Below are 21,153 nucleotides of genomic sequence, written 5' to 3' on the forward strand. Positions count from 1 at the left end.
AAATTTTGGATTCAAATATACCTACTGAGTTGAATTCTAAGTTACCAGCTTGTACAAATTATTTTGTCATTCCATGTTGACATATCTGCCTCTTCCTCTGGGAAGAGGCACAGAGAAGCTATAAATTATGTTTATTAGACTTACTGAGGCAAAGAAAGGGGTGGATTAGCCAGTAGCCTAAAAATAAATAAAATTTTAAGCTGGAAAAAATTTGACCATAATAATACCACAGATTCAGATCAATTGAGTGTTTACTTTTAAATTTTGAAAAGGTAGTCATCTAAATGTCTAACTTTATTTTTTAGGTATAAATGGGTTGCGTGATAGTGAACTTTAATTTTCTAAACAAATTTCTTTTTTCTCCTCTTCTTCAAGCATGGGGGGTAAAGTACCACCTGCTACTCAGAAAGCTAAATCAGAAGAAAATACCAAGGTAAGTTTTAATTTCATTTGTATGTTTTGTGATAAAGTACTATAAGGTTTCTTGGGGGTTGTTTTTAAGCTGCTGCTCTCCAATTATCACTCCTGATTTCCCCAAGATCACTTGGAAATAAGATCTTTTAAGACCTCTTTGTCTTTATAAACTTTGTAGACCGAATTCGCTGGATTCTGATTTAGAACTGAGAATTTAGGGTTGGATGTTCACTGTTTTAGAATGCATGACAATAAGTTACATGTATGGCCTGTAAGTGGTAAGTTGCGTGATGGTATGCATCCGTAGTCTTCATCATTGCCTTACAGTGTGTCATATACATTGTAAGTACTTTATTATTTGCAGAGTAAATGAAGAAGTATCCCAGTTCAGGAATTTAATTTTTTTGCTCTACTACCTGAGTAATATTTCTGAATGTGAGTCATGGTGTTAGGTTGGCGTATTTGCTTAAAGGATGTGTAAGATTAGGAGAAGGCTACCGGTAGCTGAAGTTGAGAGACAGATGAAGGGGAAAATACATGTTTAAGAACGTTTTCTTTTGTTTTGTTTGTTTGTTTTTTCTTTTTTGAGACAAAGTCTCACTGTGTCCCAGGTCCAAGTGCAGTGGTACACTCTCGGCTCACTGCAACATCAGCCTACTTGGGTTCAAGCGATTCTCCTGTCTCAGCCTCCCGAGTATCTGGGATTATAGGTGCATGCCACGATGGCCGGCTAATTTTTCTATTTTTAGTAGAAATGGGGATTTTGCCGTGTTGGCCAGACTGGTCTGGAACTCCTGACCTCAAGTAATCCATCTGCCTCAGCCTCCCAAAGTGCTGGGACTAAGGTGTGAGTCACCGCACCTGGCCAAGAATGCTTTCTTCATAATTTTTTATTTCTCTCTTCTGCCTTCATATCTAAAAGGCTTTTTTTTTTTTTTTTTTTTTTTTTTGCAAATTTTCTGATTAGCTGTCTTAAATTGATAAGAAAATTAGCTGTTTTATTATTTAGAAACTTAAACATTGATATCTATTTGGATCTTAAAGTAGAAGTTATGTCTATTAAGAAGGAGAATGAGAAAAGGTAAGCAAAAGCCCAAAAAGTAGTTACCTTTTTTTAAAAGAGTCATTTATCAGAGTGGTATTTTCTGAGCCGTAGGTATTTTGCCATTTGGCAAATGCATATGAAGGCAAAATTATATTTAACCTATGTGTCAGCTGAAAATTTTTTGTAAGAAAAACATTCTAAATTAGAATTATGACTGGTCTTTTCAATATATTCTAGAACACCTAGACTTTGCACATTTTATAGGGACTCAACAAATATTTTGTAACAAGGTAGGTCTTTGGTTCTAATTTTTTTTTTTTTAATTTTTAATTTTTTTGGTTGAGACGGAGTCTCGCTCTTATCGCCCAGGCTGGAGTGCAGTGGCGCAATCTCGGCTCATTGCAAGCTCCGCCTCCCGGGTTCATGCCATTCTCCTGCCTCAGCCTCCTGAGTAGCTGGGACTACAGGTGCCCACCACCACACCCAGCTAATTTTTTTGTGTTTTTAGTAGAGACGGAGTTTCACCATGTTAGCCAGGAGGGTCTCCATCTCCTGACCTTGTGATCTGCCTACCGCAGCCTCCCAAAGTGCTGGGATTACAGGCATGAGCCACCACGCCCGGCCTTGGTTCTAATTTTTTAAGTAACAGGGAAGCAACCTAAAAAACTGGTTAATGATATATGGTTGAGTGAATAGATAAAGATAGGCTGATAATGGTATATAATTCATAAGATACACAGCATTGTTAAATGCAAAAGGCAAAGGATAGAGTTGTTTCTTATACAGAGAGACTATCCTAGAATGGGATATACAAGAAACCACACTGACTACTTATAGGATGGGAAAAAAATGTTGCTTTCTATAATGTCATGTGCACTTTTAAATTCTTTGAATTTTCATTGTTTATTATTATAGTTCCTCAGGTTCTTATTTGCAGTTCCAAAACTCAAAAACCCTTGTAAAGATTTTTACTAAATTTGACAATAAAACATAATGTGAGTGGACATGAGGCTATTTATAATCTCTAAACTGTTCATTGTCAATGTTCAAACTTTATTTTGAACAGTTTTTTTGTTTTTGAGACAAAGTCGTGCTCTGTCCCCAGGCTGGAGTGCAGTGTGGCATGATCTTGGCTCACTGCAACCTCTGCCTCCCAGGTTCAAGTGATTGTCCTGCCTCAGCCTCCCAAGTGGCTGGGATTACAGGCGTGCACCACCACGTCTAGCTGATTTGTATTTTTAGTAGAGACGGTTTGACCATGTTGGCCAGGCTGGTCTTGAACTCCTAACCTCAAATGATCCACCCAACCCAGCCTCCCAAAGTGCTGGAATTCCAGGCATGAACCACCATGCCTGGCCATATTTGAACAGCTTATACATAGATTTGTAGAAATTAGTATAAATATTGGGTATGTTATTAAATACTGATACTGTTTGCCTTCCCTTTGCTAGGAAGAAAAACCTGATAGTAAGAAGGTGGAGGAAGACTTAAAGGCAGACGAACCATCAAGTGAGGAAAGTGATCTAGGTAAGGAGATGGTAGTTGGTTTGTATTTGAAAACTTATGATGTGATCCTTTGTTGATTTTTATTAAGGTGACTTAAATCAGCACTGTGTAATAGAAATATAATGGCACATATGAAACTTAGAATGTTCTAATAGTCACATTTTAGAAAGTAAAAGGAAACATTAAATAAATTCAGATATTAATGTCATATTGGTTGAAATATTGACGTGTGTAATGAATATTTTTTTTGGCAAGGGGGGTGTTTCTTTTTTTTTTGAGACGGAGTCTTGCTCTTGTCACCCAGGCTGGTGTGCAATGGCACAATCTCGGCTCACTGCAACCTCCGCCTCCCGGGTTTAAGCAGTTCTGCTTCAGCCTCCCGAGTAACTGGGATTACAGGCACGTGCTACCATGCCCGGCTAATGTTTGTAATTTTAGTAAAGACAGGCTTTCACCATGTGTGCCAGGGTGGCCTTGAACTCCTCGTGATCCACCCACCTCGGCCTCCCACAGTGCTGGGATTGCAGGTGTGAGCCACTGTGCCTGGCCTCAATATATTGTTAATAAATTATTTTCCTTTTTTTAATAACATTCAAACTCCAAAGGGTATTGTACACAAGTGGTATCCCTCAATTCAGATTTTACATTTTCACTGATAATAAATCAGACTTCGTAATGTTTGTATTAGAAAAAGTTGGGTTACATATTAAAGTTGTTCTAAGCATACTTTAAAAGTTATCTTTTTTTTTTTTTTTTTTTTTTCTGTTTTTGAGATGGAGTCTCACTGCGTCGCCGAGGCTGGAGTGCAGTGGCATGATCTCAGGTCACTGCAGCCTCCACCTCCCAGGTTCAATCAATTCTCATGCCTCAGCCGCCCTAATAGCTGGGACTACAGGCGTTTGCCACCAGGCACGGCTGATTTTTTTTTTTTTTTTTTTTGTAGAGACGGTTTTGCCATGTCGGTCAGGCTGGTCTTGAATTCCTGATCTCAGGTGATCCACCTGCCTTGGCTTCCCAAAGTGTTGGGATTACAGATGTGAGCCACCACGCCCAGCCAAAAGTTTTCCCGTAACTGAATTGAGTACCAAAAAATAGTATTCGTTTAGTACTTACAACCATGTTGATAAAACTGGTTCATATTTAGAGGAATTGTTATCTGTGCTATGAGTTTGGTTGGTTTTTTGCCACAAGTTGACAAAATTTCTTCATGAGTTTGAAAGTCCTTTGGGGTATAAGTATTCCCCAGTTTATCAATTGAGAAATCTCTTATATCACAGAACCTAAAGAAAAGTACTTGAAATGTTTCAAACTTTGAATCTTTTTTTTTTTTTTTGGAGACTTGAGTCTTGGTCTGCCACCCAGGCTGGAGTGTGGTGGCATAATTTCGGCTCACTGCAACCCCTCCTTCCTGGGTTCAAGCGATTCTCCTGCCTCAGCCTTCCGAGTAGCTGGGACTATAGGTGTGTGCCACCATGTCTGGCTAATTTTTTTGTGTTTTCAGGAGAGACAGGGTTTCACCATGTTGGGCAGGCTGGTCTCAAACTCCTGACCTCAGATGATCTGCCCACCTTGGCCTCCCAGAGTTCTGGGATTACAGGCGTGAGCCACCACACCTGGCCTGAATCAAATGATCTTTGATATCATTAGAGGTCTTATATTGTATTGGCAGTTGTTCGAATGCTAAATTGAAGATGTTTTACTTTTTATAAAATGCCTTTTTAGTCTTACTTTCTAGCAGTTTCTAAAACTACAATAAAGTTTTTAACCAAATCTCCACCCAAAAGTGTTTTCCTTTTTGTGTACAAATCAAACTTTGACCGTTAAACAAGCTTAGTTCCTGTTAAAAATTGATTAAATTTTTTTTACCCTGTTAAAGTGCATAAACTTTCAGCTATAATCTGAATGAATTCCAGAGATCCAGTATACAGCATGACTATAATACTGTATACTTGAAATTTGTTAGGAGACTAGATCTTCAGTGTTCTAACCAAAAATAAATAAATATGTGAGATGCATAGGTTATTAATATGATGGGGTGAGAATCATTTCATTATGTGGGGTGCAGTAAAGTGAAACACAACAAAATGAGGTATGCCTGAGGCCAGGCGGTAGCTCACACCTGTAATCCCAGCACTTTGGGAGGCTGAGGCGGGTGGACCACCTGAGGTCGGGAGTTCGAGACCAGCCTGACCAACATGGAGAAACCCCGTCTCTACTAAAAATAAAAAAATTAGCCAGGCCTGGTGGCACACATCTGTAACTAAATATATTTTTAAATCTAGCCTTGGTACTTGATGCTGCATTAGCAGTAAGCCTTTATTTTAAAATTAAAATTTGTCCATGCTACTTTTTTTTTTTTTTTTTTTTGAGACGGAGTCTCGCTCTGTTGCCCAGGCTGGAGTGCAGTGGCCGGATCTCAGCTCACTGCAAGCTCCGCCTCCCGGGTTTACGCCATTCTCCTGCCTCAGCCTCCTGAGTAGCTGGGACTACAGGCGCCCGCCACCTTGCCTGGCTAGTTTTTTTTGTATTTTTTTTTAGTAGAGACGGGGTTTCACCGGGTTAGCCAGGATGGTCTCGATCGCCTGACCTCGTGATCTGCCCATCTCGGCCTCCCAAAGTGCTGGGATTACAGGCTTGAGCCACCGCGCCTGGCCTGCTACTTTTAAAAATGAAAGTAATTAGGGACCAGCTACAGTGGCTCGTGCCTGGAATCCTAGTGCTTTGGGAGGCTGAGGTGGGAGCATTTCTTGGACAACATAGTAAGATCCTGTGCCCCCCAAAATATTTTAATTTTAAAAAGGAAAGTAATGAAGATAATTATATTAAAATATTTTGATTTACATTAAAGTATCACTGTAGCTTGTGTTACCTACATAAAGTGTTTTTGAAAAACGTATAGTACATCATTGTGTAGAAGAAAATTATTTGAACTAAATCAGTTTGTTGATAATGACTAAATCGATGGTGTATTTATATACAAAGACTAAATCAGTGGTGTATTTATGTGTAATACTAGAAACTGCACGTGCCAACAACCCCCCTACAACCTGATGATAAATATCTTACATGATGTGAGAGTTAACGTACTTGTAGTCTTACCAAAGCAATGAAATGTTTAATGGGAACATATTTTAAAATGCATCAATATTTAAATCAAAATTAATTAAAACGAAATATTCAATTAATTGTACTAGACATAGTACATCAGTTTTTAATAATCTTGGGAGTGGCTACTATATTGCACAGTGCAGGTATTATTGTCATTTTCTCAACTTTGGCAGAAATTGATAAAGAAGGTGTGATTGAACCAGACACTGATTCTCCTCAAGAAATGGGAGATGAAAATGCAGAGGTAAGTTCGGTGACTTGATTTCCTGCTTTCCTGCTTATTCTAAGAAACGTGAAAGGTCCTCTTGTTGCAATTATTTTACGACACGATTCTTCCAGGAAAAGTGCGTAGTAAATCTTTCTCAGGCATTTAGGCAAGCATTGTATTTTACTACTTAAAATACTTGTGAAAATAAATACTGTTACTTTCTGTTTTATCTGTTTTTTAAGTTTGCCTCTGGTGTGACTGCTTGTTTGCACTGTAACGCAGAGTTCACTTAAAATACATGTCTACTAGAATTCACTTAAAATACACATTTACTAGTGGAGTTGCTCTTAATGGAATATCTAATGCCAAATTGTATTCCAAAATGGTTTTGTCATAACGGGCCCTCAAGGGAGTAAAAATTGGTTCTTGGGAGGAGGGCTTGAAAAAAATTCTACGTATTATAATGGTTAGTGGTCCTCCAAAGACTCATAGAATATTAATATGTAGTGTATCTGTGGTATTAGAATTGGCGATGTGGAAATGAGGAAAAGATGTCTAAAAAGGCTCCTTGGTGTCTGATAAAACAGTTGAGAAACTCTAATATAGTAATAGCAGTTTTAAAAGATTGGTTTTTATCCTCAAAGCTTGATATTATCGAATTTCATCTTTGCCGGTATTGTGGGAAATGGTATCTTTTTTTGGCTTTTAGTTTGCATTTTCCTGGCCAGACACAGTGGCTCACACCTGTAATCCCAGCACTTTGAGAGACTGAGCTGGGTGGGTATCTGAGGTTAGGAGTTTGAGACCAGCCTGGCCAACATGGTGAAGCCCCGTCTCTACTAATAATACAAAAATTAGCCGGGCGTGGTGGTGCACGCCTGTAATCCCAGCTACTCGGGAGGCTGAGGCAGGAGAATCACTTGAACCCAGGAGGCAAAGATTGCAGTGAGCTGAGATCGCACCCCTCCACTCCAGCCTGGGTGACAGAGCAAAACTCTGTATTTAAAAGAAAAAAGAAAAAAATTGCATTTTCCTGATTCGTACTGAGGCCAAGCATATTTAAATGTTTATTGGCCATTCACCGGCATTTGCGAAGTCCTGTTTAAACTCTTTTTCCTCTTTTTGCTGAATCTCTTTCTTACTACTTTGTATTTCGTTTCAATATTCTGGATGCTAATAATTTGTTGCTGGTGCTGCATATATTTTCTACTAGTTTGTGACTCATCTTTGCTCATCTTCATGTTGTTTCAAAAATAGCATCTTTTAATGCAGATATTTTCTGCTTTATTACTTTATGGTTATAATCACTGTAGTGCATTGTTTTTTCTTTTCTGAACACATTATACACTTAGCTTTCACCTTTAGTCTGCCGGTCCCGCCAGTACTGAAATACACCGTTTCCGAATATTGTGGGTCTGTCTGAGGACTCTGTTGTTCTGCTTGTCTGTTTTTTTTCTGTTCACTAATGCCACATCGTTTGATACTGTCTTGTTATTTTGTAGAACAAGGACCCCCAAAACTTTTTAGTCTTTCAGCTGTTCTTTTTGTTTTTCCAAGTAAATTTTAGAAATAGGTTGGTCAAGTCTCCCCCGTCCCATTGTTTTTTTTCTCCTTTGTTAGAATTGTCTTAAATCTAAATCAAGTTCAGGAAAAGATATATCTCCTCACCATTGAGATAAAGTATCCATAAATAATGTTATCTGCCTAATTTTTAGGTGTTTTTAAAATGTTTTAATAACTTACTAACATGTTCCCTGTAAGTCTTGTGCTTTTTTTTTTTTTTTTTTTTTTTTTTTTTGAGACAGGGTCTCACTCTTCCATCCAGGCTGGAGTGTAGTGGTACAATCATAGCTCACTGCACCCTTGACCCCCTGGGCTCAAGTGATCCTCCTGCCTCAGCCTCCTGACCAGCTGGGACTACAGTCATGCACCACCATGCCCAGCTAGTTTTTTATTTTTATTTTTAAAATTTTTAGTAGAGACAAAGTCTCAAAACTCCTGGCCTTCCAAAGTGCTGGGATTACAGGTATGAGTCGCTGCACCAGACCTAAGTCTTGTGCATTTTTGTTAAGAACAAATGTAAGTACTTTCTGTCACCATTTGTCAAAGGAAACTTTAAAGGTTAAATATTACGTTTATTGATGGTATTGCTTCTTTCATGATGTATCTAGGTTTATAATTTTTTATTTATCCTGCTTGGGATTCATTGAGCATCAAATTCTAGGGTTAACTTTCTTTAGCTCTAGAATATCTTCAGCTGTTATTTCATTCAAATATTGCCTCCTTCCTGTTTACTTTATGCTCTGAATTCTGAATCCCTGGTTATGTTAGACTTTTTCATTATTAAGTTTCATTTCTTTATCACTGTCTGCTGAAAAGCAGTCTGTACTTTCTCTGTTCCATTGATGTTTGAATTGGAGTGCTTGTGTTCTTCATTTTGGTACTTCAAATCTTTTCGAAGTCTGCTTGGTTATTTAGAAGTCTTTTGCTCATTACTCATTTTCAGAATTTTATTAAACACATTAAATTCCTTGTTGAACTCTTTGCTGGTCTTACTCTGTTATTCATGGCTCTTGTTCATTAAGGTACCTTGTTTATTTTATGATGTGTGTTGTGTGTGATATTTTGAAAATGTGTTCTTTGGAACTTAACCTGTAGAAAATTTTTGAGGCCTAGTTAAGAAGGTGATGGCTTCCATCAAGTCACTGAATTGGTGCTACCAACTCAAGGCCCCCCTTGAAATTCTCAGCATGGTGTTTTTTTGTTTGTTCCAGTTACTTTGGTAGTTGGATGAATTCCAGATGAAAGGCTGGCCGGTGGCTCTGAATTTTTAGGGGAAGTTCTTTTAATCTCACTACTCAACTGTCTGTTTCTGTAGGACAGGTTTATACCATTATGCTTGCCAGTGTTGGCATTTGGAGTTTCAGATTTATTTTGGAAAGTGTCTGGTTAGACCACATACATTCTTTTCCTCTGAATATAGACTTTGTATCCTATGGTCCTGCATTACCTTCAAAATAAAATTGCAGCCAGGAGTGGCGGCTCATGCTTCTAATTCCAGCACTTTCGGAGGCTGAGGCAGGCAAATGACTTGAGTCCAAGAGTTCCAGACCAGCCTGTGCAACATGACGAAAACCTGTCTCTATAAAAAAAAATGCAAAACATTTAGCTGGGTGCGAGCCTGTAGTTCCAGCTACATGTGAGGGGAGGCTGAGCCCAGGAGATGGAGGTTGCAGTGAGCCGTGATTGCACCACTGCACTGGAGCTTGGGTGACAGAGGTAGACCCTGTCTTTAAATAAAGAAAAAATAATTGTTATATTTAATATTTATTTTTTGTTTATTTTTTGTAGAGACGAGGTTTTGCCATGTTGCCCAGGTTGGTCTTGAATTCCTGGGCTCAAGGGATCCACCTGTCTCGGCCTCCCAAAGTGCTGAGATTACAGGCATGAGTTGTGTATTTTTTTCCTGTGGTTAAAGATCTCCTGAGCTTTCCATTTTAGGAGGATGTTTGCTGTAAGTCTTTTTTTTTTTTTTTTTTTTGCAGGGGTAGGGTGAGACATGGTCTTGCTCTGTGTCACCCAGGCTGGAGTGCAGTGACACAATCACGACTCACTACAGCCTTGACTTCCTGAGCTCAAGTGATCCTCCTAAGTCAGCCTCCTGAGTAGCTGGGACCAGATGCATGTGCCACCATGCCCAGCTTGGTTTTCTTTCTTTTTTTTTTTTTTTTTTTGGAGAGATGGGATCTTCCTCTGTTGCCTAGAAGCACATGTTGTTGTTCTTAACTAATCTTTATACTGTCAGCATCTTGTACAGTGTTTGGTCTATCTATTTAGTATAGGTGCTCAGTAGTTGTTTGTGGGAACAAAGGAATGAGACCTTTCTCTTCTGAGAATTCAAACCTAAAAGGAGTTAGTTATCTCTGTGAGGAGATTGGGTTTAATGTTTATGGATAGCTGGGAAGGAGGTGGTATGCTTTGGTTGGGCGGGAAGGTTAAGCAAAGGTTGTATCTCGGGCAGAGTGTAGGAGTAAAATTTGTTTTGTATAAAAGGTTAAAACTCATATGTAGTTTCTCACTAATGAGTTATCATAATTGTCTCTCTGTTCTCTGGAGACTAGAGAAGAATGAATGAAAATGGGTATTGTGACTGCACCTCATCCCTAAGAAAGTACAAATTGCTTCCTTCTCTCTCTCTCTCTACCAATTCTAAGAGGACTTTTATTTTCTTCCTAGATAACAGAGGAGATGATGGATCAGGCAAATGATAAAAAAGTGGCTGCTATTGAAGCTCTTAATGATGGTGAGTAATCTTTTTGCTACATTTCTATGGTAGTCAGAATATTTATTGCAGTAACTTAAATCGTGGTAAAGTAGAAGAGAAGTTACATGTACCTGTCCTGTACTAGAGAAGATAGTGTCCTATTATCCAGTCACTCCTTCCTCATTGATAAAGAGGCTGAAATCACTCAGTATGTATTACCTTCTCTCTGCAAGGACAGATTCTGATTTGATTCAGTGCCTCTGATTTCCTGACCCTATCATGGTGTTTTTCTACTGAGAAGAGGCTTTAAAGGGGTGAAAGGCTTTAAAGAAAAAAAAAATAGTAGTATTAGAACAGTGACCCTTAACTTTTTACATGCTAATACCCTTGACAGATGATGATGTTCATAGGCATAACAATCTTATTCCTAGTCAGAGCATGTTAGATTCTCTTCAGAAAATCCCCTCAGAGTGAGAAAGTGCTGATAGTATTCGGTTTTGTTTTTTTGTTTTTGTTTTGTTTTGTCTTTGAGACGGATTCTCGCTCTGTCACCCAGGCTGGAATGCAGTGGCGTGATCTCAGCTCACTGCAACCTCTGCCTCCCGGGTTCAAGCAATCCTTCTGCCTCAGCCTCCCAAGTAGCTGGGATTACAAGCGTGTGCCACCATGCCCAACTAATTTTTTGTTTTTTTATTAGAGATGGGGTTTCACCATGCTGGCCAGTCTGGTCTCGAACTCCTGACCTGGTGATCTGCCCGCTTTAGCCTCCCAAAGTGCTGGGATAACAGGCATGAGGCACTGTGCCTGGCCTCTTTTTTTTTTTTTTTTTTTTTGAGACAGAGTCTTGCTCTGTCACCCAGGCTGGAGTGCAGTGAGGCCATCTCGGCTGGGACTACAGGTGTCTGCCACCACGCCTGGCTAATTTTTTTTTTTGTCTTTTTTAGTAGAGACGGAGTTAGCCAGGATGGCCTGGATCTCCTGACCTCATGATCCACCTGTCTTGGCCTCCCAAAGTGCTGAGATTATAGGCGTGAGCCACTGCGCCCGACCCTGGCCTCTTTTTTTTATATGTTTATTTTTTTAACTCTCCAAGGTAACAATAGGTTATTTTTTTCTTTTTTCTTTTTTTTTTTTAGTTGTATTTTATTTTATTTTTATTTTTGAGACACAGTAGTGCTTTGTCACCCAGGCTGGAATGCAGTAGTGCGATCTCGGGTCTCTGCAACCTCCCCCCCGAGTCAAGCAATTCTCCTGCCTCAGCCTCCCTAGTAGCTGGGATTACAGGCGTGTGCTACCAGCTCCAGCTAATTTTTGTATTTTTAGTAGAGACGGAATTTCACCATGTTGGCCAGGCTGATCTCGAATTCCTGACCTCGAGTGATCGGCCCGCCTCAGCCTCCCAAAGTGCTGGGATTACAGGCGCGAACCACTGTGCCCGGCCCATGGTAGTATTAAATATAATGTATAATCGGTTATAATTTGTAAGAACAAATCATGTATAAACTTGGGTACTGTGGCTGCTTGAGTAATATTTCATTCTTTATAACTGTGATAGTGTGTCACAATGCCATAGTCGACTAGATACTATTATATAGTGCTCATGTGCATTTGGACTTCATTATTAGATTTAGAAGATGACTGAAGTTATTTTTAGAATGAGTTCAGTATTGATGTTCTGAGTTGGTACATATTTTAAACATTTTGTGATTTTACCACCTGATTAGCTCCTTAGAACATGTTTATACTATTTTATACTGCAGTTGCCTTAATAATTTACTTTCCTGAAAAATATTATTCCTTTATTGCTTTCTGTTTACTTTAACCTAGGTTATTCTTACTTAGAGCTGTTTTTTATTATACTACTTTGCTTGTAACCTGTGACTAAGTTTTGCATACGTATTTAAGATCTTCATCAGAGGATTATAGACCTGCCAGACTCAGACCCCTTATTTTACTTCTCCAGCCTTGTTTTCTCCAGTCAGACTTTACTGTTCTAGAATGTTTTTTACTTGTGCTATACTGTTTTTCTGGAAAGCTTTTCTTCACATATTTCAACCTTTAATTTATACCTATCAGTTGTTCCTAGCCATTGCTCTTCTATACCATTCCTTTTCTTCACACGAAAGTTTTGCTGATTTCCCTAGCACCTAAGTTTTAAGAGACAGAGTCTCACTCTGCCACTCAGGCTGGATTGCAGTGGCATGGTCATGGCTCACTGCAGCCTCAAGTTTCCTAGGCTCAAGCAATCCTCCTGAGTAGCTGGGAATACAGGTGCATGCCACCATGCCTGGCTAATTATTATCTTTTTTTTTGGTAGAGATAGGGTTTCACCCTGTTGTCCAGGCTCGTCTTGAACTCCTGGCCTCAAGCAGGCCTCCCAGCTCAGCCTCCAAAAGTACTAGGATTACAGATGTGAGGCACTGTGCCCAGCCCATTTTAAAATTTACCGTCTCGGTAATATATAACAAAAGGAAAATGAGGCTATCACCTAATCATGTTTTTGTTTTCTCGTTTTTTTCTGAACTCTCTGTTCATGTGCCTTTGTAAATTTAATCTAGTTCTGATTTTAGAATTTATGCAATTTTCTAGTATATTCTAAAGGATAAAAGATTAGTATTCTAAAGCAGGGATTGTGAATCCAAGCCCCACCAAGGGTTGGTGAAGGCAGTTTTGTTTGGAGAATGTAGTTAAAACCTGGAGTATGGAGCCAGAGTGCTATGGTTTGAATCCCAGGTCTGGCACTTAACTGTGGCTGCTTTCCCACTACAACAGCATCACTGAGTAGTTATGACAGATTGTATGGTCTGCAGAGATTAAAATAATTCTCATTTGGCCCTTTGCAGAAAACGTTTACCAACTCCTGAACTAAATGTATGGAGGAGCCATTTATTTAGTTGGGAAGATTCAGATTGGGAATAGATTTGGAAATGGGGTGGGAAATAGGAATTCAGTTTTTCAGTTTTGGCTGAGCGTGATGGTTCACACTTATAATCCCAACACTTTGAGGGGCCAGAGTGAAAGGATCTCTTGAGTCCAGGAGTCTAAGACTCCATCTCTTAAAAAAACACAAAGAATTAGTTGGATGTGGTAGCATGTTTCTGTAATCCAAGCTACTTGACAGGCTGAGATGGAGGTTCCCTTGAGTCTGGGAGGATCCTTTGAGCCCAGGAAGTTGAGGGTGCAGTGAGCTGTGATTGTGCCACTGCACTCCAACCTGGGTGACAGAGCAAGACTTTTTTTTTTTTTTGATACGGAGTTTCGTTCTTGTTGCCCAGACTGGATGGAGTGCAATGGTGCAACCTTGGCTCACCGCAACCTCCGCCTCTCGGGTTCAAGCAGTTCTCCTGCCTCAGCCTCCCAAGTAGCTGGGATTACAGGCATGCGCCACCATGCATGGCTAATTTTGTATTTTTAATAGAGATGGGGTTTCTCCTTCTTGGTCAGACTGGTCTCGGGATTTCTCCATGTTGGTCAGACTGGTCTTGAACCCCCCGACCTCATGTGATCCACCTGCCTCGGCCTCCCAAAGTGCTGAGGTTACAGGCGTCAGCCACTGCGCCCGGCCAAGACCCTGTCATAAAAAAATTTAGGTTTTGAACATGGTAGGTCTGAGTTGCTTATTAGACATCCATGTGTAATTACCTATAATAGATACCTGTTATAGTAATTAATAAGACTGAGCATTTTTCTGTGTTGTTTTCGTGAGTTCCTTTCAAGTCCTTTACTCATTTGCTAACTGGCTAAGTATCTTTCATAGTGAATTGTGACATTTATTTTAAAATTTCTGTGTTCGTCCTGGCACAGTGGTACTCCCAGCTACTCAGAAGGCTGAGCTGGCAGAGGGGATCACTGGAGTCCAGGAGTTCGAGAGCAGCCTAGGTGACACAGTGAGGCCCAGTCTCTAAAAAAATTTTTTAATTAGCCAGGTTTACTGGTGTGGGCCTGTATTCGCAGCTACTCAGGAGCTGAGGTGGGATGATCACTTCAGTCTATAAGCTGTGATCTTGCCACTGTACTCTAGCCTGTGTGACAGACCCTGTCTCTTTAAAAAAAAAAAATTCTATATTTGTCTTGCTTCCCCAAGATTTAGACTTTGTGCAAAGAACTGTTCTGATTCTATAGGGTGTTTTATGTGTTATATTACTTAAGGGATTAGTAAAGAAACTATGAGAATAGGACACAATGAATTATAGGTTATAGTCTTTTATGAATTCTAGTTTTCTTGAACTTTTATACCATTTCTTTGAATTCAAATAATGAGCATATTGTTGTTTTCTTTTAAAATCAGCCCTGTGAAGTTAGCATGGGTTCCTTTTCCTAAACTTAATTTTATCTTTTTAATTTAATGGATAAAAGAAAATCAATGGAATAAAATTAATTTATCCTTTAAATTGATTTTATCTTTTTACTTTATTTTTATTATTATTATATTTTGAGATGGAGTCACGCTCTGTCGCCCAGGCTGAAGTGCAGTGGTGCAATCTCGGCTCACTGCAAGCTCCGCCTCCCAGGTTCACGCAGTTCTCCTGCCTCAGCCTCCCGAGTAGCTGGCACTACAGGCACCCACCCACACGCCCAGCTAATTTTTTGTATTTTTAAGTAGAGACAGGGTTTCACTGTGTTAGCCAGGGTGGTCTCAATTTCTGGACTTCGCGATCCGCCCACTTTGGCCTGCCGAAGTGCTGGGATTACAGGTGTGAACCACCGCGCCCGGCTACTGTTTTCTTAAACATAATCAATATGAGTCATACTAAGAATGTGCTATTCTATTGTTAGTTAGGGGCTTATGTACCCAGAAATTGCCTTACCTCATGAGTTACAGTATAGATGTGCTAAGATTTGCTTTCAAGAGCCAGTTTTTGTATAACTTAGGTGTCTTTTTTATTTTTACTTGATGAAAAGAAAAATGTAGAAGACTTAACTGGATAAGAGATAAAAACTTTTTATTAATATTTTTATCCTCTCAATATTTCGATAACTTTTGTTTCACTTTAGGTGAACTCCAGAAAGCCATTGACTTATTCACAGATGCCATCAAGCTGAATCCTCGCTTGGCCATTTTGTATGCCAAGAGGGCCAGGTGAGAACTCTAAACAGAAAAGCATCCCCTGGCGAATAATTTCTGCACATTTGTTTAAATAGAGTTGCTTCTGTGTTGATCCCAAAAGTTTTACTGAAATGAATACTTTTTAATAACACTTATTTTTCAGTGTCTTCGTCAAATTACAGAAGCCAAATGCTGCTATCCGAGACTGTGACAGAGCCATTGAGATAAATCCTGATTCAGCTCAGCCTTACAAGTGGCGAGGGAAAGCACACAGGTAAATAATTGAATTTAATTATTTTCAGAACTCTTTACATTTAAATCTGATGTTTTAAGATGCTTTGTTTAAACAAAAATACAGAAGTTCCTAATGACTTAATTTTCAAATTAGTATGTACTTAGTGTCAAGAAATGAGATAGCTTGTAGACAGCTGCTTAAAAGGCAAAAGAAAAAAAGGAAATTTTTTAAAAAAGTGAGAATATAGAAAGGAAGAAATAAAATAAAAATTCTTTTCATTTTTTTCATTCAAATGAAGCTACTTTTACCAGTTTTTGACTACATATGGCCAAATATAAGGTAAGGATTTTTCCTTAAAATTAATTCCAGGAAAAGAAAGAATGATCTTTTATCAGTGTCCTTACAAATTTTCTCTTACTTTCAGACTCTGTAAGTTAGCATTGAATTACCAATGTATTATAGAAGAAGGAGTATGCCAGCCTGAAACTACTTCAGTCACTGCTAGGCCACCTGAAAAATTAGGAAAAGGAGGGGGGGCATAAAGAGGAGAATTTAACCCAGATTAGTAATTATACCTTGCAGCAAAACTTACGAATATTTGTATCTTGGGGATGAAGCGTTCAGTGACTTTCACATGTTACATGGGTTGAAAGGTCTTATACCTCAAATGTGGATGGAAGTAAAGATGGATATGTTTAGGACAACTGTATTAGCTGACTCAGAGTAGCTCTAGTGGATTTTATGACGCATTAAAGATAAACATTAAAAGTTGAAATAAAATTTATTAATGCTGTGTCAGCACAGGAAAAGCGCATGCATTGCTGTTGATCCCTTTTGAAATCCCATTAGTCCAAGTATTTCTTTCCCTTCTAATACAAGACAGCGTTGGCTCATCTTGTGCTTTGCTTGTCTCAGACTGAAAATAAGCCATTTCTGTGGGAAATCATGGTTCATTATAGTGGAAACTAAGATTTGATCACTATGCGTGTTCATTGCTTCTGGTATGTACTGTCATTTCAGTGAACAGCTAGAAAAAGACATTTTAAAAATCATGAATTTAAGGAAAAAATGCTTGAAATTATGAGTTTATACTGATATTTTCTATTAAAATTTAACAAATGTTTTGTTTTACCTTTTAGTTTGTATTTTTGACACTTAACGTGGTAAAAATTTTTGTCCTAGTTTTACATTTACTTACTACAGTGCTATGATATACATAAAACTGTTTCAGAATTATAATACCTTAAAAACAGTATATGCCCTAAGTAAAGTTTGAAGGTTTTTTTGGAAGTTTTTGTTTTGCTTTGTCTTTTGTTTTTAGACAGAGTCTCACTCTGTCACCCAGGCTGGAGTGCAGTGGTGCAATCTTGGCTCACTGCAACTTTCGCCTCCCAGGTTCAAGTGATTCTCCTGCCTCAGCCAGCCTCCTGAGTAGCTGGGATTACTTACAGTCATGCCCCACCATGCCCAGCTAATGTTTTGTATTTTTGGTAGAAAGGGGGTTTAGCCCATTGGCCAGGATATTCTCAAACTCCTGGCCTCAAGTGATCTGCCCTCCTTTCCCTCCCAAAACATTAGGATTACAGGCATGACCCAAGGATGTTCTTATTCTTAGAATATATATCCCACTTGAAATACACAGTCAAGATAACGGTATGAAAAGTTACTTGAATTTGTTTTTTCTGTGTAGCTTATGTTGTTAATAAAATACACAGTTTTTTGTTTTTTGTTTTGAGGAGTTTTGCTTTTTCACCCTGGCTGGAGTAAAGTGGTGCAATCTCGGCTCACTGCACCCCCTTCACCCCGCCCCGGGCTCAAGCGGTTCTCCTGCCTCAGCCTCGCTAGTAGCTGGGATTACAGGTGTGCACTACCATGTCTGGCAAATTTTTTATTTTAGAGATGGGGTTTTGCCACGTTGGCCAGGCTGGTCTTGAACTCCTGACCTCAGGTGATTCACCAGCCTCAGCCTCCCAGAGTGCTAGGATAACAGGCATGAGCCATTGCGCCTAGCCATAGCTTATTTCTGTTTTTTTTTTTTTGAGATGGAGTCTTCCTCTGTCACCCAGGATAGAGTGCAGTGGTGTGATCTTGGCTCACTGCAAGCTCCGCCTCCCGGGTTCATGCCATTCTCCTGCCTCAGCTTTCCAAGTAGCAAGGACTGCAGGTGTCTGCCACCACGGCTGGCTAATTTTTTGTATTTTTAGTAGAGACAAGGTTTCACCATGTTAGCCACGATGGTCTTGATCTCCTGACCTCGCGATCTGTCCGCCTCAGCTTCCCAAAGTGCTGGGATTACAGACATGAGCCACCGCACCCAGCCACACAGCTTATTTGTTTGTATTGAGGTTTAGGATTTGCTTTATTTCCATTTTTCTGATTTTATTTTTTGAGTATGTAAAGCATTTAAATGTTTGAAGAGTTACACCTGAGTTAAAAGGTATACCCAGAGAATTGTCAATTTCCGTTGCTGTCTCCTGTACCCCATTCTCACCTACCCCCACCAATCTGTAGTTTCTGGCTTACCTTTTCTGTGTTTTTCATAAAGCCTGTACACGTGTATTATTTTCTCTTCTGTCTTACATAGAAGGTAGCTAAAAGCTAACACATTATGTTAGTCCTGGTTTGGGTGAGTTGAAAGTTACTGCTCTATATACTTTTTAGAAAATTTTATGATACTCTGAATTAAGAAAAATTTTGTTTTTTAGCTTTTAGTAGGAGATCAGCTTTAAATAGAGGAAATTTAAATGTTTTTATAGAGTTAACTAAAGTGGGATATAGTAACTGAATTGGTTGGTGAAAGTTTATAGTTAATATTTAACTTAAGCCTGTTTTAGAACAATCTTTTTTTTTTTTTTAAGGAAAAAAAAGATACCATGCCACATAGGTGAATATGTATAAAAGGCTCCTAAAATGAGTGTAAATCTGTTTCAGACTTCTAGGCCACTGGGAAGAAGCAGCCCATGATCTTGCCCTTGCCTGTAAATTGGATTATGATGAAGATGCTAGTGCAATGCTGAAAGAAGTTCAACCTAGGGTATGTTAAAGTAGAGAAAGGAAAGTCATTAGTTTAATACTCCATCGCTCAAGTGCTTAGCCCCTGACAGCTGTAATTCATCTGAAAAATAGGCAAATAGAAACTATCGGAAGATATAATCTGTAATTGCTGAAGTTTGTGCTCAACTCTGGAGATCTCATTAGGTTTTCATGCTTTCATTTCTCATGCATTATTAGAGCAAACTCTGTTACTTTGGAAGCTTGCAGTGGAATTATAACCAGAAAATTAGAAAAGAGGGTATCAGGTTTACAACAAGGAAACAAATAGAAAATCTATAATTAGCATTATCCAAGATTGAATCTGATGTGTCCTTAGATATCATAGGTGTATACAGCCACTTTATAAAGCAAGAAGGCTTGTGGAAGTTAAGAAGTTTCAGTCTTCCGGCCGGGCGCAGTGCCTCACGCCTGTAATCCCAACACTTTGGGAGGCCAAGGCGGGTGGATCATGAGGTCAGAAGTTCAAGACCAGCCTGGCCAACATAGTGAAACCCTGTGTCTCCTAAACACAAAAAATTAGCCGGGTGTGGTGGCACGCGCCTGTAATCCCAGCTACTTGGGAGGCTGAGGCAGGAGAATCACTTGAACCTGGGAGGTGGAAGGTTGCAGTGAGCTAAGATCAGGCCACTGCACTCCAGCCTGGGTGACAGAGCGAAGCTATCTTAATAAAACAAAGAAGTTTCAATCTTTAAAAAATAATAATATTGAATCCCAAAGGTAGAACATTCCAGCTTTTAAGGATGATTTTTCTCTGAAATTGTTGGTTAAGATAATATTAATGTGTTTACATGGTAAATCTTTCATTCTGTGGGAAGTTCAACTGTCAGGAATTTACTCTGAGATTTTAAGATAGTGGAAATTGTATTGAATTTAATTATTTACTGCCAGAGAGTTCATTTGGTTTTCTGTTTTCTTCTTAAAATAGGGCAAAGTTGTAACTTTGTCAGCAAAGTATAAACAAGCTAAAGTGACAGTTGAATATGAATCTCTTAAATTTACTTTATTCTCTGAGGAAATAACAGATCCAGAGCATTTATTTGATACTACTAACTAGTGTCTGGTACACATATTTACATTTTCCCCTCTTAATCCCTATAGCAATTTGATAAGACTAAATATTTCTTTCTCTCCTATTTTATGGATACAGAAGCTTAAATATACTGTGACATATACTTGGTGTATGTGTTCCCAGTCTTTGCCTTCCCAGGGTTGACATCCGTAATGATACTCTTTCCACTGATCTCAGCTGTCCTTCTGAAACCTAAACACTGTATCTGGTAGAAACTAGCAGGCAAGAATTGTCATGCACTTAGAAACCTATTTGTTAATCTTTGAGCTTAATTGTTTGAGATTGTAACATTTCTAACTTCAAATCCCAGGCCCTTTTACTCTGTTTTACAGTGCCTCGTGCAGTTGAGGTTGGTTTTGTTAAAGCCTGAGCTTGTGTTAGGTCTTTTTCTACAAGACAAATCTGTCATTTTTCTGAACTGCATGTTGAATTAAACATCACTCCACAAAAAATATTTGTGTTGATGTTATTCAGCTTTTGGAGCAGGCTTATTTTGCTATGGCTCTTTTTTCTAGGCACAGAAAATTGCGGAACATCGGAGAAAGTATGAGCGAAAACGTGAAGAGCGAGAGATCAAAGAAAGAATAGAACGAGTTAAAAAGGCTCGAGAAGAGCATGAGAGAGCCCAGAGGGTAAATTTCCTATAGCAAAGCCATGAAAGGAAAATACAGCAAATTATATAGAGGTTTTAGGACACTAAAATTCTAATTGCTGGCTCTTTTATTTAATGCTGGCTACAGTTCTATAGAGTAATGATATTATGTATAAGGAGTCTCCTTTCACTGTGTCTAATTTTGGGGGCATTTTTAGTCTTTTTTTTTTTGTTTTTTGTTTTTTGTTTTCTTTTTGAGACGGAGTCTCGCTCTGTCGCCCAGGCTAGAGTGCAGTGGTGCGATCTCGGCTCACTGCAAGCTCCGCCTCCTGGGTTTACGCCATTCTCCTGCCTCAGCCTCCTGAGTAGCTGGGACTACAGGCGCCCGCCACCGCGCCCGGCTAATTTTTTGTATTTTTAGTAGAGACGGGGTTTCACCGCGGTCTCGATCTCCTGACCTTGTGATCCGCCCGCCTCGGCCTCCCAAACTGCTGGGATTACAGGCGTGAGCCACCGCGCCCGGCCTATTTTTAGTCTTAAATTCTTCAGTGAGCTTTTATTTCACCATTTTATATTCTTGTTTGTGTTTTTATAAAATCAGGAGTTTTTCC

General features: G+C 39.2%; 2 protein-coding genes across 13 annotated transcripts in view; one reads left to right on the forward strand and one right to left on the reverse strand.

Annotated features, from left to right (window-relative positions):
- The window catches only part of ST13 (ST13 Hsp70 interacting protein), a 285,343-nt gene that overhangs the window by 258,320 nt on the left and 5,870 nt on the right, over positions 1 to 21,153 (forward strand). For both annotated transcript variants that reach the window (XM_050806005.1, XM_050806004.1), the window contains 8 exons: positions 376 to 433; positions 2,911 to 2,986; positions 6,247 to 6,317; positions 10,518 to 10,584; positions 15,541 to 15,625; positions 15,756 to 15,866; positions 18,759 to 18,861; positions 20,466 to 20,582. In XM_050806005.1, the coding sequence (XP_050661962.1) occupies positions 376 to 433; positions 2,911 to 2,986; positions 6,247 to 6,317; positions 10,518 to 10,584; positions 15,541 to 15,625; positions 15,756 to 15,866; positions 18,759 to 18,861; positions 20,466 to 20,582 (688 nt within the window). The remainder of the gene's footprint in view (positions 1 to 375; positions 434 to 2,910; positions 2,987 to 6,246; positions 6,318 to 10,517; positions 10,585 to 15,540; positions 15,626 to 15,755; positions 15,867 to 18,758; positions 18,862 to 20,465; positions 20,583 to 21,153) is intronic.
- Positions 1 to 21,153, reverse strand: part of LOC126963577 (E3 ubiquitin-protein ligase RBX1) — a 598,764-nt gene that overhangs the window by 129,818 nt on the left and 447,793 nt on the right. The gene's annotated exons all lie outside the window — the stretch shown is intronic.

The sequence above is a fragment of the Macaca thibetana genome, chromosome 10 (assembly GCF_024542745.1).
Source record: "Macaca thibetana thibetana isolate TM-01 chromosome 10, ASM2454274v1, whole genome shotgun sequence".
NCBI lineage: Eukaryota > Metazoa > Chordata > Mammalia > Primates > Cercopithecidae > Macaca > Macaca thibetana.